The sequence below is a fragment of the Nesoenas mayeri genome (assembly GCF_963082525.1).
Source record: "Nesoenas mayeri genome assembly, chromosome: 7".
NCBI lineage: Eukaryota > Metazoa > Chordata > Aves > Columbiformes > Columbidae > Nesoenas > Nesoenas mayeri.
Window position 1 is genome coordinate 18,140,656 of NC_137551.1, and position 17,253 is coordinate 18,157,908.

Sequence of the window (17,253 nt, forward strand, 5' to 3'; positions counted from 1 at the left end):
GTAAAGACTGGTTTGGTTTGCGGCAAAACCAAAGAAATGACTGCTACAAAGACTGATGCAGAAGAAGAGAGGAATTGCAGCAATTGACAGAGTTCAGGGGAGAAAAGGATAATTGTGGCCCTAGATTTATGTCTAGGATAATGGGGAGGATGGGACTGGGGCTCCAGCAACCTCCCTGCAGCAGGGTGGCTGAAAGGGCAGCAGTCCCAGTGTAGCTCTGGACTCTGTCTGTACTGAAAGACTGCTGCCCTTTTCCTTTCGCTGGACACATTGCATGCAGCAGGTTTTCCACTCCCCAGTTAGTAAAGGAGGACAGCAGAATGAGACAGACTTGCCCTCGCTGCTCCTTGGGAATGAGTGTGCTAGAGGAGCATGGTTCTCCACCAGAGCCAGCCTGTTCTGCCTTGATCCAGGGAGCCCACGTTTGGGGCATACAGATTATTTCCCTCTGTTTTACCAGTCTTACGACCCATCAGTTGGGCCATAACCTCCTACCCCCCCTGCTGCTGGCAGCATTGCCCCTTCCCTGTCAAGCAGGGCCTGCTTCTTTTATATAGCCAAGCAGATGTCTGGCTGCTCGAGGAGAATGTGCAGCGCGTGCTTTATGGCTGCACCTGCTCACGCTTGCTCTGGGAATACACCAGGATGGGCTCTTTTATGATGTGAACTACATGGAGAGCATCTCAGTAAAAAGGAAAGCCTGGAAATCTGAAAGAAAAACTAATCCAAGAGAGTATCTGACAACGAGATTGGAGCTGGTTTACTCTAGCTGGGCTTTTAGCAGTTATCATCACCTCAGCACAGGAAAATCATGTTGCAAAAGTAGCAATGGTGGAATGAAACTGCAATATACATAAGAGACTGACATGTCTTGATCACAAGGGCAGTGTACAAACTCCTAGAGCCAGCTGCTTGCTTGCTAGTTCTAAAATATAACTTACAGTTCAACGTCTTCAGTTCTGAAATTCTAAGCAACTAAACTGCAAATAAGCACAAGGACAGAGATGGTTAGTTATTGTCTGCTATTGCTGAAGCCAATGAGCCTTTGCTCATTTGTATTTGTATTGCACTGTATTCAGGTGAGGATCTGTCCTTCTATATGCTTTTGTTTGGGCATGAGCAGTACTGAAGCAAAGGCAAGATGTTTGGCCTACTTACATTATGTGTGATAACCCCCAAGAAGGACTCTGACAAGCTGCCTGAAGTGGAATTGCTGAGATTTCTCCTATTTTTCCCTGACTTTGCAGTGCAGATCTCTCATCCCATCTGAGGACAGAGATGGGGAACACTGTATCAGAAGAAATCTCCCTCTTCTCCTCCTCCCCCTGCAAAATACTTTGTGATAAAATCAATACGTAAGATACAGGTGCAAGTGACTTCAAACAACTTGGGTGAACAACTTTTCCTTTACCAAGTTTGCCTGGGCGTTCTTCCTCCAGCCCCTCTGTAACAAAACAGTACGAGTCATAAAAGACAGAATTACTTAGGATTTGGGGTTTTTTATTTGTTGTTTGTTTTGTTTGATTGATTGATTTGTTTTTTCCCCCAGAACTTGCAGTCTACTGGTTTTCTGAATACCTATTCTAATTCTAATAGGACTACCTAATTATCCAAACGAAACTTGCACATTATTCAAAATGCTCCCAAATAACTCATGGACAGACCTAAAATCTTTAAACAGAAATACATATAACTATCTAATGATAACTGCATGGTATTATAATATGGAATGGTAGAGCAGATTTTCAAACTGATATTCTGTTACTGCAGCACAAGGTAATAACAGAGCACCACTGCGGCACACGTGGGTGCTGGGAGGCTGCCATGTTGCAATTAAAACGCCTATTTTGGATAACAGCGCTATATGGCACCTTGGCAATGCTTCTGCTGTGATCTGCTGCCATATTTTGAGTCATAATGCTAAGTCTCCAGAGAACAACCACCACAATGGCCTGTTGATCATATTCTGTATGGGATGATATGACTTACTAGCTCCTTCATGTGAAAGGGATGGAAAAGAACCTGTGTGTGAAATGAAGGCTGTGTATCTCTTAACTATTGATGGCAACTAAAAGGGAGGCAAGAAATACCTTTGCAGTGTTTCATTCTCCATTTCCTTGTGTGTTTAGAGCAAAGCAGAGAACTCTTTGTGGGAATGCCCCTTGCAGGGACTCCTGCTCCTGTTAAAAGGAAAAAGTCCACTAAACTCATTGGGAAGCTGACACACGAAGGTAAGATATGCAAAACTGCACGCCTGAGAATTGTTTGGATTTCAACCTGAATTTCAGCCTTTAAAATTTCACACTCTGTGTGACTGAACTCCCAGAGCAGACATGCAGTGAACACACCAGGAGGCAGAGTCACAAATATTACTAAAGCTCAGCCTTCAACCGCTTCACATTTTCTAATTTATTGTACAAAAGCATTGCACACACATTCATGTCAAATATAGACCTAGATTACACTTTGTAAACCCATATGCTCCTGCAGCATTAATTTGGCTGCGCATCACTGTGAACAGAAAGAGAACATGATCTTTTATGGGTATCAATATTGCAGTGCCTTGTTACATTCTGTGTTGTCCTCTCTCTTAGAACCTTTGCCTCTGATTTGTTTTTCCTCCATGTGAGAGAATTTCTTTGATTCCAGGACTCATTAGTTGAAAAAAATCAAAGTCTCTGAGAAGGAGTAATACTGCAGGAATAATATAACCTGGGATGTTTTTCTCTCTACAGAATACCTGTGTATTGGGTAGGATGACTTTTAATTAACTGTGATATCCTTATCTTCTCTCTACTTTTGACAGCATGGGGAAGATTTTTAGAGGTTTTGAAAAGTAATAATACAGTGCTGTCCCTTTCTTCAGTTCCCAAAAAGGGCTGTAGAGACTTCTTTTTTGGGATACATGTACATATTTTTCTATTTGTTCCTAATCCTTTATTCGAGTAAACAAGTAAGTAAAAATCCACTTTTCAGTAAAAGGGCATTTCCTGGTGTGCCATGAAATAGTGCTATATAAAACTGGTTTCCTAAAAATAATAATTTCTTCAGAGAATGTCTAATAAAATAAATTGGTTTATACCCATTTTATACTATTTTAAGGATGGAGATTCATTCTCTGTTGTAAATGTAGAGGTGGATAAGTGGTCCTAAACTTGCTTAATAGAGAAAAAACGAAAGCCTAGGAAAGGTTTCTTGTTTCTGAAGGAAAAGCTTTAACTGCATTTCTGCAAGATTTTTACACTGAAAATGTTTGAATCTATCGCTTTGATGGAGAATTGGTGGTACCAAATTAAATGGAAAAGGTGTTATTACTAACCAGTGTATTAAGACTTGAAGAGAACTACTTTTCCCTTTAAAAATTCTCCTGAAAACAAACAAATAAAAATATATAATAACACTGAATCTTGACAGGTTTTCAAGATAATGTTTAAACCAAAGCACGCCAGAGGTGTCTTTATTTATTATGTTTCAGCCCGATGCGAAGGGCTGACGGACACTCACCTGACTGCAGAGGAGGGGCGGTGAGAGTGGGGCAGTAACCGGACAAGGCAGCGGTGCATTTTGCAGCGGTGCATTTTGTAGCATTACTAAGGAATCTGCTGCTCTGACTGAGGTGCTTCAGCTGTGGGACACGTGCATCCAACTTATGCAACTCTTCTCTGAGCAGATTTGCCTTGATTACAATCCATAGTAAATCCCATGCATCTAAATCCGAAGGGTCATCAATGTAAAAATTTGGTGCATAGGTTATTTCCAAAAAACTTAATTTAGAAGAGAATTTGGCTGCTTTGAAGTCACTACTGATGCTGGGAAGCAATGGACAAGAGACTTAGACAGAGCACTTCCTAAAGCGTCCCATTTCATATGTTTTGTAGCCATGCCACAAGAGTCCAAGCTGAACCTGGGGAAGAAGATCAGCATCCCCAGAGATGTGATGCTGGAAGAGCTTTCTCTCCTCACTAACAAAGGATCCAAGATGTTCAAGTTACGCCAGCTGAGGGTGGAGAAGTTCATTTATGAGAATAACCCTGATGCCTTCACCGACAATTCTGTGGTAGGTTGGAGATTAAAAAGTTGCTCCATAGACTCAGGGGAAACAGGAATGGAGCATGCCCAACCTTTCCCCTGTCTGTATGTGCATAGGCTGGGAGGGAGAGGGTGGAATCAACTGGCAAAGAAGTGCAGGAAAAAGCCAAAATTATATAAACATACAAGTTTTATTTCCTTTTGGCAGCAGCATTAGATCCCTTTGGTAAATATTTAGTATCACACATGCAAAAGAGTGAGAAAATTCAGCACTGAGTGATGAGGGAAGACTTCATATTCGGCAGGTGTTCGGAGCGGCACAGGGCAGGACTAACTGTTTTTGTACCCCTTCCATTTCTGCAATGTTTTTAGTTTATTTGCTAGAAGCTATGTGTGTTTTATTTTAAAGTATTTTCCTATTAGATATGGTGTATAAATCCAGACGTTCTTTTTTCCCCTTTCCCATGAATTAGTACTGTTATTTAAACTTTGCGCTTCTCTCTACAGCTAGTTCCTGGTGTAAAGTCTTTTGAAGATACTTAAACTTTTACAAATGAAAGTCTCCTTTCACATGATTGTCAGCAGTTTAGTAGAACAAACAGAAAATATTTCAGGTTCATATGCATTTTGATGCAGCATCTCCTTTTCTGATGTTCTTTAAAATTTATTATGTGTCATTTTATCCCTTTATGGCGTCCATTTTCCAGTCCAAAGAAATTCAACCAAAATAGTAAAAGTCAACATGTTATTTTTTAGCCCTCTAATGTTTTCAAAAGCAGCAGTAAGTAAATCTTTGCAGTTCACTTCTTAAAAATGACAGTTTGGGAAGCAGGATGTGGAAAGATGCCTGAAAAAAAATAGTACTTGAAATTACAACAGTAGGTCAGATAGCAGGTGAGGGATGACAAACCAGAGACATAGCAAGCATTTCCAATGCTGTTAGACTTTGGGCAGTTTCCTCATCTCTTGGCACTTTAGTAGTTCATCTCTTCAGTGAGCTCTCTCCTAGAAAAGATGCCAGAATGAACGGTGTGTTGAACTTCGGACTCTAGATGAAAATCCCAGAGAAATTGAAGCTGTTTTTATAAATACTCAGCAATCTCAGAGCTCCTAAAACTTATGAGGGCCAGGTTCACATGTCAGAATCTGCTGCAGTGAGGAGTGAGAAAATAATAAGGTGAGAGAATAAAAAGGCTGAACTCCAAACTTTCACAATCTTGAGAGTGTCGCTTAAGGGGTCCAATCACAGAAACACAAAGTGAATGAGTTGTGACAAACTGACACAAAATGGGACATGCACAGTGTTCCTCCAAGACTGACATTACAAAGGCTGATTACAATCGCTTCCTTTTTGTTAACACTTTTTCCCACTTTGTTTATTCATCCATGCCTGACATTCACTCTATACCCTTTCGGTAGTGAATCTCTCCCTCTGTTCTGTAGGAACACTTCTGCTCCCCTGCATTTTGAGCAAGACTGTAAGATACTGTGCTGTGGAGGAAGGTATCTGAGAGTTAGATAAGACCCTAAAAAGCTTAGAATTTTCTTTATGGCTTTGCTATGTGAGAACAATGGCGTGGTCTCCCAACAGCAGCTAGTACTCTGCTTTAAAATCTTCCATGATTCACCTTCAGGGCTATCTTTTCTCCACATTCATCATTCGGGTAACAAATCTCCACTGGTCAGTGCAGGAAGACTTGTCTGCCCTACAGCCTTTGCTCAGGGCCAGCTTAGCAGGATCACAAACATTGTTGTTCATACTTGCTGGCTGCCCTGTGTGCTCTGTGCAAGGACTCAGCCACGCTGCACCCGCGGCCTCTGTGGATAACTGTTCTCATCACCACAGCCAGCAGGAGTTGGCGCCTTTGCTGGCAGGCAGAGTGCTGGGAAGAAAAGCTGTGCCATTGTAGCAGCTGAGCCATCCTCTCAGAGAGCTGGTTGCTCTTGGGCAGGTAAAGGCAACAGATCTGGGGCCTCGCTGCTATCTCCCAGACCATCAGGATGGTGCATGACATTAGCAACAAATAACTTTCACCAAAAAGCCCTTTTGATTGTAATATTTGATTGGTTTTCTATTCCTTTCCTTTCTTGCTCCTGGCTCTGATCAAAGGTAGATGCAGAAAAGAAGGCTTAAAAAAAAGGGAACTGTGGGAGGAAGATACTTGCAGCGTAAAGAATTCCTACTGCTACTTTCAGTTACTTTCCCCTCCCAGTTAATTTTCATGCCCTTTGTTCCCCATTCCAAAGTCCGTGTGCCTTTAATGCTGTGGGACCTCAAAGGGATATAAAGCTGGTTATGTGTTTTCTGCTTTTGTATCATAGATTTCTTAACTGTCTTAGAATATTCTCAGGACACACTTAGCAAAACAGGGCAAGAAAGGTCTGAGATGGAGTACAGATTGTTTTGTTCCTCAAAAAAAGTTTAACAGCAAGGTAATGTAACATCAAAACAAATAGAGAAAGGTTATTAAAAATAAATCCAAACCATATAAGGGGTCCCAGAATAGCCTGTGCTGTAGCCATAAACCCTCCTTCAAGGGAGAAGATCTCAGCAGTCACGTGTCATCGATCCACCCTCCTGTTTCTCTCCTCCTCCTTCTCCTCCACCCAAAAAAACACACTGGACAATCAGATCACTCTCCTTACTTGTAGAGGAGAAAACACATATATTGTGTGTGCATAAACATCAGACAGTTCCATGCAGAAGTGAGAACCCACCAGTCGGTCACTCCTGTGGCTCTACCCATCCAGTTAAAAGCAAATGGTAACTAAACCCACAGTCAGAAGGACCGACCATTCCCAACATGAGCATGATGAAAGGCACTCCTTACTGTATCACTATTTTCACTAGTGACCCTCTTCTCTTGCAAATATACAGTACAAGGGGATGTTTTTAGCAAGGGCTGAGTTTGACACTTTTAGCACACTGATATCCTGCCAAACTGGGAGCGTTCACATGACGTCCTCTGTTTGGTGCTGTGCTGGAGAAGCTGGGCTTTGCTGAGCTTTGTCTAGTAAATCAGAAGGATTTCTTCTTTTCACTCCAGGCTTTGCCACCCTGTTGCAGGCATTGTGGCTCTCTCCATGTCTCAGGGGATATTATCAACCTCACTGCGGAGCTGCAAGATGCAATTATTACTGACTAAAGACCACGATGAAATCCTATCTTGCTATGTGCTCTATTACTGTAGAATCTGACCAACTACAGCATGAAGGAAATTACGACATTTATTTTTTAGAGGTGAAACTGAACCATGGGGTAGATTAACGAGTCACCCAAAACCTTAGAGAGGGTCTCAGTCTTGTCTCTGGGTCTCCTAAATCCCACTTCACTGCTTGGCAATATCAGCAGTTCACAGACCTTTTCATCGCTTCATAATGCTAAATTTGTTTGCCCTCAAACAGATCAAGATAAGTGAAACTATGTTTCTTAGCCTTCTAGTCCCACTCATTATTGATTTAACTCCTCTCAGGGCCCACTGCTGCTTTGGGAACCTCTGTGTAAGACCTTCCGGCTATTACTAAGTGGAAACTGAAAACAAACCCATAGTTATGCTTTCTGAGTGTTGCTGTTATGCTGTTTTTCTTCCAGTGAGGATCCTTACAAATAGTCTTTCTGCTACTCAAAACCTGTGGCCTGATTTGGGTCACATGCAGGAGAAAGACTTGATTTGCCTCTTTTTCCCCCTGCTTCTTTCTGCGTTACCTACCGGATCTTAAATTAAAATGATTAGGAAGTTGGAATAACCAATATCTGAGTAGACAATTATCAGCTGTAGTACATCAACAAACCCCAGACCCAGAAACAAAAAACTACACCTTAGTACTTTCTCTGACTCACCCACCAGTTAAAATAAATGCAGCTTCCACATGCTTGTGTGAAAACAAGCTGAACCTGTGTTGACAAGTGATTTCAATGGACCTCAGGTCAGGAGGTCATCAAATGAGAAACAAAACCTAGGAAGTGAAAAAAGGTTAAAGAATTGGATTACTGTTCTGTGTAATGCTGGAGTTACCTGTATTCTTTTTACTGCTGAACAAGAACCCAGAGGATTAAGCAGATGTGGCATGAAGAAAGTGGAAGTGGCTATGTTACAACACCAAAAGTGGTACAGGCAGAAGTACACAACTAACATGCCTCAGAGATCTTCCATGCTAAATATCCAGACATGATACAGTGTGTAAAGGAAAGCATAAGGACAGAGGAACAAAGATGTTACCATGCAGCTACTTGGTTTAATGCACAAGTGTGCACTGATGGCTCTGTTTGCCCCTTAATGTACTTAGAAGAATGCCAGTCAAGATCTCCAGATGTAGGGTTAAAGTAAAAGTGTTAGGGAGAGCATTCTTTCTAGGAAGTCTGTTCTGCAGGGAGTATTAAACCTCTTGAACGAATGTAACAGGATAACCACAAGCTGAGATACGAGTCTTAGGTTATGGCCCAAGTGGAGTGAGCGAGCTGAGATGTAACTTTTCGAACAAAATGAGCCTTGCTGTGCTGGACTTGGTGCAGAAGAGCTAGAGGTCCCAACTATACCCAAAGCTGTGTAAGAGTGAACATGAAGTCTGATGCCTTCTTACTCAAGAGGTGACTGGTGTAGAAACAGTAAAATGACAGAGAGGAAGATCCTTTTATTTTCCACCAAAATTCTGAAACTCAGTTTATTTCATTCGCAAACAAAATGTGGCAAAAATTATATAAAATATACAAAGAAGATATAAATAACTCTAGGTAGTATTGAATAAAATTTCCCGCTATTTAGGTGGGTAAATTCAGGCACAGAAGTGAAAAATAGTTTGCCTAAGATTAAACAGCAAGTCAGAAGTAGACCTGGAAATAGAAAGCAGGAGCTGAACCCACTGAACTGTGCCTCTTGGGGAAGCATATTTTTAAAAAAATAGCTTAAGATACTTCAACAGCTGAGGTTACCTTTTATTTTCATCCTTTTTTTATAAGTGAATCATAGGTTTAAGGCTATACAACTCAAAATTAAGGACCAAGGCACACACTTCAATAAAAACAGCAGGCAGTCTACGACTTTCCGAGTGTCTGAATTTAAAATCTCCCATCCCACCATTAAGGAGCATTTCAATAGCTGCCAGGACGCAGCCACAGTAACTTCAGAAGTGTTAGTAACCACATAGGCATCAAACCTTTGGGAAGCTCTTTATCAGTGAGGTGGAAATAGAAACACATTTGGTGGCCTCAATCATCCTCTTTAGGGCACAGCAAGGAGCTGATGGGAAGCACACGGTGTCTCCTCTTGAGGACGGCCTGCAGTGACGTCAGGGCCTTGAGATACTTTGAGACCTCAGCTCCATTAGCTGGATCATCTTTCATTATCTATTTTTCATGAGACACATGCAGTAGCCCTTGAGAATTCAGAATTCATCCATTCTAGGCACTCAGTCTGCAGGATCAGGTTCTTGCTAGCACTAAGGTCTTCAAAAACATGAGCCCCATTTGTTTAGCCAACCCAGGGGACTACACATCACATGAACTTGCCACAGTTGTTCTCTTGTTAGAGTGGATTTAGGGATGCCCAGGGATGGATAACATCCACTAACTCCAGTAAAGCACAGACAGGCAGACCCTATTACAGAGATTCTGTGCGATCTGCCCCAGAGCCAAGAGAAGGTTCTCATCCTTCTGGACTGACATTCCTGGGCTTCTCTCCTGGGACTTCCACCAACAGGGTTAATCACACCCAAGTGAGAGGCTAGTTCTGTGATGTAAGTATGCTTATATGTAAAAGCTCCACATCCTGTTAGCAATGGCCCAAGACATACATTCCCCGCAAGTGTAAGTAATATTTCATTCCGAACACCCTGACCAGAGGCATGCTGTAAGTACCAGAGTCAAGGCTGCACTCACCCAGCTTTGACCACCTCAAGACTCCTGCTTGAAGCTGCTGTTCCTGAGCTCTGCTCTCTTGAAATGAGCTTGTTTGAATCCACTGAAGTTCAAGATTTCAGAAAGATGAATTTGTCTTTGCCTCCTATTATAGGAAAAAAAAAAAATAAAAAGATTCTGCTATTAATTTGAACTAAGACAATCTATTGTGGTGGCCAGAAGTAAATTACATTTTTATTCTAGCACATGAGTAGACTGGGTTATTACATGGAAAAGGGGTCTTTCCCATCTGAATGGAGATGTCTGCTGAATGTAGGATGTTTTCCCAGCAGCTCCATGAAGAATTATGAACTAGCCTGAGACCAATCAAAATAATTTCATTTGCAGCTAAATAAGATTTAACTGTGACATTCCTGAGGCAGACCTTGTGTTTCAGAGAAACTTCACTCCTGCTCAGTGGTAACACTGCAATTTAAAATAACATCAGCTGGCAATGATACCCCTTCCTGGTCACATCAAATACTGCTATGCACAAAATCAAACCAGCCCTTTTTACTGTAGCTCATGTTATGCTGATGTTTGGTGACTTCTTTTTTTTAAGGAGAGTGCATGTAAGTAACCAGAGGAAAAGAGAAATAAGTGTTTAATTCTGAGGAAGCACACACAGCATGGATGAAACCTGAAGGAAAACAGATACAAATCATGTTTTCAAATTACTGAGCAAATCAGTTGAAGTATTAACCTGTCACATACATTAACATTTTGAGAATAAGCTCATTCTGACCCCTAGCCCTCAGAACCCCCTTTGTTTTAGTTTGCCTTTTTACTGCTACATAGTTTCCATGCATAATTGAACAGATTGCCCTGCTAGCTCCTGTGTACAGCTTAATGCTCACAATCCTCTTGCTTCTCGGTGCTTCCTGCCGTTCAGAGGAACATTATCTCCTCTGCTCCTAAAAAGGGAATTCCGTACAGCTAGGAGGACAGGCAGTCCCTCAAGGCCCTGGGGGCACCAGCTCTGTCAGTTCAGCATGCAGCTGGCTGCCTGCCTGGGTTGCAGCCTGGTGACCTGCTGTGAAACCCTGGACACTGTTGCTGGAGACACAGGGAGCAGAGGGTTAGATAATTCTGCCTTGAGCCTTGTGGGGTTTTCACTTCTCGTCTATTTTTAGCTGACCGAACAGCTGGCCTTGGAAGCCTGTTTACAGCCTGGAAAGCTGCTTTTTGCTAAACTGTTCTAGGTGTAAGAGCCCTGAGGAAGCCTTAACCCTTCGAGAGCCAGCTCTGAGGTTGGCACTCTTGTCTCTCTTCAACTGCCTGAGATGAATTTACAGAAGCAGAATTGCAGCATGAGGAGCCACAGATTCATTCAGCTTCAGCTGTATTTGTTGGATCTTTGTGCATCTATAGGCAATCCCCTCATCTAACAGGAAAGCCCATTTGTGATACATAACCCAGGTTACTTGTATTACAGAGCTGTGTGGGCTGTAATACACAAGAGATACTTTTAATATCTGATAGGAGTCAAGCTTTGATATCATGACCAATACATAAAACGTTCTTCCAAGCATATTATATCAGTTTCTGTTTCACACAAGTATTTATTAAAATTGCTGTGTGTAAAGACAGGACCCTGTGCTGGCACCACAAGGTCTATAAAACCTGCATGTACCATTTGCTTTCTCACGATGTACTGCAGGGATTGTGCCTTCTAGCCTGTAGAGTGGATGGCCTGGACAATAAGGCCAACTTGATTTTACTGATGGTTACAGCTTGCTTTCTTGCCTTGTTGCTGGTTAGATTTGGTTCGTTAATGCTTATATTGCTACAAACAGAACCCTTCCTTTTTTTGCTATTTTCCTCTTGTGGTCTCCAGGTAGTCTTTCATGTTTTCCTGGGTTGCTATTTCTTCAACCTTTCTCAATGTGCAAATACCCCTCCCCATGCAGACCTTCATATATATGGAAAACAGACATACAGGCTTTTACGTTGTCACAAGTACCCCGTTGTTCTGGTGCCCTGAAAAACTTGTTTCACACAGTGTAATCAATCTGCTCAATCTTCACCTTGACAGGAAAACACTTCCTTTTTTCTGTCCAGCTTGCTTTCCCACAGGTTGGCCAATGCATCTGTCTGGACCTTTACCTGCTCTGGCAAAACCTGTATTTCCTACTTCCTTTCCCTTGCACCTGTATTTCATACTGATCACTGCTGGGGACAATACACAGATCCCCCTCTCCTCACCCTGATCAAATGAGATGAGGTTTCCATTAAAAGGTGCTTCCATCGCCCTTGCTGCTGTTCTACAACTGCTCCTGTACTGAATACAGAGAATAACTTGAAGTCTTGCCACTGGTTTTGTAACTGAGACACAAAACTGGTCAGAACATGGAGACTCGGGAGTTCACGTTCTGGGACCCAACCCTGTGCATGTGAATGGACCACGTTCTGTAACAGGGATTCCTACTCTCTTTTCTCCTGCCCTAGGATCACTTTCAGAAGTTCATCCCACCAGGAGGGCATTATGGGGAGGATGCTCATGGCTATGCCCACGGGCGGATGGTAGGAGGAGTGACAGCTGGGCAGCATGGCTCCACTAAGCAGCAGCATCCCGCTGGTCCTCCCAGGCCTGGGAGTAAAGGAGGCCCTGGGGACAGCGAAGGGGAGCATGCGGGGGAATCGGCTGGAAGTGGTGGAGAAGGAGGCGATGGTACTGATAAAGGCAAGTATCTCTGCAAGAACAAGAAACAGCGAAAGCCATCAGAGATCACGCCCACCTTACTCTTAGGGACAAGTAAATTAATGTGAAGACAACAGGAATTCTTCCAAACTAAGTTCCACTGCAAATTCTAGAAAAGTTGAACAGCCTTTAGCATGATAGTTTACTTTGCATGCTTCTGTGTTGCTCAGTCATAGACAAGAAACAGAAATACCTGCCTTGGCTGGATCAAAGAAATGATGGGAAACTTAACTACTGAGCTCCTAAGGCTGATGCAGCAGCATGCCAGTATGGCATCCCCTTTCCTTCAAGGGTTGCACACTGGCTGCTGTTGGAGGTACTAGTTTTAGCTCTTTAGCCCAACAGCCTGACCTGACACATCAGTCTCGAGTATATTAGCCCTGCTTTCAAATTAAAGTTTCCACCTAAATTAACAGGACCTTTTGGATAATCTTCAGAAGGGAACAGCAATATCTGGTAATCACCACTGGTCTACTGAAGTAATATCTTTACAAGCAAAAGTACTTTTTGTTGAATTTAGTCCTTGCTCAATTTTATCCTCTGTTTAGTTTGGCCAGAAACCTCCAAAACCAAATCCTTTGTATGCAAATCAGCAGGTGAAATTGCCATTTTAGCAGTCCCTATGGGATTTTACAACAAAAAGCAAATTTGCCCGGGAACCAGGAACTGCTGTCATAAATGACCAAATGAGTGACTTGTAAAATCCACGGTTTTTCATTTTCATTCTGGAAGAATGTGCATTTTATATCAAAATCAGCTTTTAGATTTCTGAGCATCCCTGTGAAAAAGAAATCTGTGTAGACTCTCTGTCTTCCAATAGGAGATTTTTTCTCCATTGTTATCCTATTTCTGTGTGCACAGAGGAAGAGGATTAACATCATCCCACAGCTTTTACTGCAGAGATGGATCCCAACAGCTTTTATTTTTCAACCCCAGCAATCAATTTACTTCTAAACTACTTAGTTTAAGTCCTTCACACAGAAAGAGGGGGGTAGTTGTTTTTAGTTTTTTAAGGAGAATGAGATTCTTGTACATGTCTGCAATTCTCTGAAACCAGGAAAGCCTAGGGTTTGGTATGGTTTTAAGAAAATAAGCAACACAAAGAAAGAAGGTGTGATGAAGAAAGTTTCAGATAACAGTGTTCATTCTTTGCCACTTACTTCACAAGGACTTCTGTTTTCTACACAAACTGTAGCACCATGAAAGCACCAGAATGTCTAACTCCATTAACCTATTATTCCCATCTGCCCTAATCAACCTAAGCAAAAGTGATTGCTCAGGAGTTTTAAGGTTTCTGAAGGATGAGAATCTTAAAGGTGTGCTACATATTGATACACAATCAATGCTCTTACTAGCAAAGAGGTATCATACACAATTGGAAGAAAAAGAAAAAAAGAGACACACTGAAAAAACTCTTGTCTAAGCTCATTTGCTCATTTGCTTAATGGAACAGCCAGAAGCTAACCTAAAATTTCTGGCCATCAAGTATCTGACTTAAAGCAAAATGCAGCTCTGTTCTTGGCAAGATCTTAACTTCCAGAGAGATACCCCATCATATTTTCAAACTGCTTTTAGCCATCCTGGGGTGTCTGAGCCAGATTTGTCTCTGACATCCTGGCTCAGGAGGGGGGAAATAGAAATGTCCATTTATGTAACCACAAAGAAAATGCTAACTTATAAAATACTGAGAAAAGGGAGATGGTAATTTGACAACATTCAAGAATAGACTACTGAGGAGGACATCAGTAAAGATGGTTGTGAGTTGCTAAGACCCTAAAATATGATGGTTAAAGGTTTTTAGTCAGTTAGAGGCAGCTTTGAAGTTTGAACCTAGCTTTGGAGTTACAGTCAGGGCTTTGTTCCATCTGAGGATGACAAGGTTTATGTGGAAAGGTTATGTCTGCTATGATCAGACAGGGAAGAGAGAAGTAAATTAGGAATTAGCATTTTGCCTTGTATAAAGCTTTCCCTGAGACAGTGAGAGAGATGATGGGGTAAGGACATTGGTTCTTGGGGTAAGAGGTTTCTATTTGAGCAACCAAAGAGAACAATGAAGAATTAGTTCTCAAATATATGCTCTAAGGCAAATTCCTGAATAAGCAGCTTTTAGACTGTGGTACACCTGCTTTTGTGGATAAGGATGCAAGTGGAGTATGGCATTCTTTTTTAGGAGAAATCTAACCATAAAATCTCAGACTTGATCTAGCAGTTACAGAATCTGGAAACAAAGCTGGTGTCTAAACTTCAATAGCAGAATACGGAAAGGCAATGTATTCAGAGTAAGTGTCATCTAACTAGAGTGTTTTACTTTCCTCTGTTTACAGATGGGAAGTCAGGAGGCAAAAAAGTCACTATATTTAAAACTTACATCTCCCCCTGGGAACGAGCAATGGGTATCAGCCCTGAGGACAAAAGTCAGTTCACCATTGACTTACTGTCATATAGTCCCAAAGCTGATTTCCCCCATTACAAGTCTTTTAACCGGTAAGTCCTCTTGAATATGCAATTCAGTTTATTCAGCATGAGAGAAGACAATAACCCTTGCCATAGCCCTCCTGTCTTATGCAATGTAAATAAATTTCAGTTGCATGTCATTTTGCTTTGCACAGCCTCCTGTGGATGAAATGTTTGGAGGCCTACAAAGAGAAGATACATTAAAAGCTAGAGATTTTAATTCAGCTTATAGATAGAAAACCTATGCTGCAGGATAAGAGGACTTTAATCCTTTTTCCCTTTCTTTCTTGCCTCATTTGACCAGAGAGATTTAGTTTGCCACTGTTTATTACTGCAGCCACTTAAAGTTCAAGAGTTCAGGAAAAATACTTACAATCAGAAGCCATGTAATTCACAATACTTCAGATAAGAATCAGAATCTTCTGTTGCTTCTAATACGAACTGAAATTTTTACAATTATTTCTAGGGCAGCAACAATTTTATGTTAACCTCTCTATATAATTTTGCCACCCACTTCCATAGCCTCAGGATATTGGTACCCAGGACAAACCCAGATCCCACTCATTTCTGCAATAACACAGGCTCTGCATCCTACATGTCTGGGGTACCAATAGGTGTGCAAGGTGTATGTTTTGATGGAGACTGATGCAATAGTGGTGAAGGAAGTGCACAGGAGCGGGGGGGTAGGCTTGTTTTTAAATCTTTTTTAGTACATAGGCAATGGATATGTATATATTCTTGGGAACGATTTGTTGGCCAGTCAACTGCAACAGTGGTAAAATTACAATCTTGATAAGTTTATTTGTTTTCTAAATTCCGTTGTTTACCTGTTTGCTAACTCCATGTATTCCCCTGTGCCAGGACTGCCATGCCTTACGGGGGTTATGAGAAAGCAGCCAAACGGATGACCTTCAAAGTGCCTCAGTTTGATATTTGCCCTTTGCTTCCGGAATCTCTCATGATATATAATCAAAATTTCAGCAACAGACCCTCCTTCAACAGAACCCCAATACCTTGGATGCCTTCAGGAGACTCCTCTGAGTACCATACTGAGATCAATGTGCCAAGGAGTGGTGAAACAGAAGAGCTGTAACTCTCCACCGCCAAGGCCTTTCTTTTTTCTCAGCCCTTTCTACTTGCAAGTTGACAGTAAAGAGCTGAAAAGTGCAACTCTAGTTCTGTCAGCCCTTCCTTTCTTTTGCTCTTAGCCCAGTTAAGTTCCTTGCAGGTTCTAAACTTATCTTCACTGTGGTGTTAATCCATATCAGAAACAGTTTGAAGGAAAGGAGAATTTTATTCACCAGGGCATAAAAGGGCAAAACTAGGAAGTGTTTTTCTGTTTAGCAATGCTAAATGCTGCCTGTCTGCTCCATAGTAAGTCTGTTTTGTCATATATTAACAAGTAATAAAACATAAAGAGGAAAAAAAGCCTTTGTGTTTTCTCTTTTAAAAATGCTGCTGAATCAATTAGTGGATCAGCAATAACAAAAGACCAGGGACTGATGGGGATGGTCATAAGACAGATATACATCAAGGTGGCTTAGATAAATACTGCAAAACTGATGGTGAAGAATGATGACTTTGAGAGGAAATGATACAGGTAATCATAACATCATCAGAGATAAAATAGCAAATCAGCCTGTCAGTGTAACAGACATATTAAGGTATTTCACTGTCACCTAAGACTCCTCAGTTCTCCAGAATATAAAACAGGTAATAGCTTAAGTAGGTTTTGTGGTTTGGTTTGGGTTGTTGGTGTTTTGGGTTGTTTTTTTGGTTTTTTTGGTTTTTTTCACAGAGAGAGACTAAGAAGGCAACAGGTCGGGAAGGAACAGAGGCATATCCAAGTGAGATGACTTGCCCTTAATTACACAGCAACAAAGAAAAAGCTTTCATTACAACAGAAATAATTTCACACCCATCAGTGCTGGAAAGTAAAATGTGGAAAAGCAAGATGTGCGTTTCCAGTCACCTGGATGATAAAGGAAGATCAATACTAACATGACCATCTGGACGGTCAAAGACATAATACTAACATAATAATATATAAAGGGCCTTGGACAGGTTATTTTGAAGTATATTTCTCATAATTGCAAAAAGTTATAGCCCAGACTCGTGAGAATGGTATCTCAGGCTGGATAACCACCCCCAAGCATATGGGATGTGTAAATGTCCT

The 17,253-nt window shown here is 41.5% G+C and overlaps 1 protein-coding gene across 1 annotated transcript; it reads left to right on the top strand.

Annotated features, from left to right (window-relative positions):
* Positions 1 to 2,155: 2,155 nt before the first annotated feature.
* On the top strand, positions 2,156 to 16,170 carry MYOZ1 (myozenin 1; the record flags this gene model as incomplete). The annotated part of the gene is made up of 5 exons (XM_080347766.1): positions 2,156 to 2,231; positions 3,879 to 4,057; positions 12,371 to 12,605; positions 14,948 to 15,107; positions 15,939 to 16,170. 5 exons carry the CDS (start codon positions 2,156 to 2,158, stop codon positions 16,168 to 16,170), a joined length of 882 nt encoding a protein of 293 aa, XP_080203892.1.
* Between the last annotated feature and the right edge of the window lie 1,083 nt (positions 16,171 to 17,253).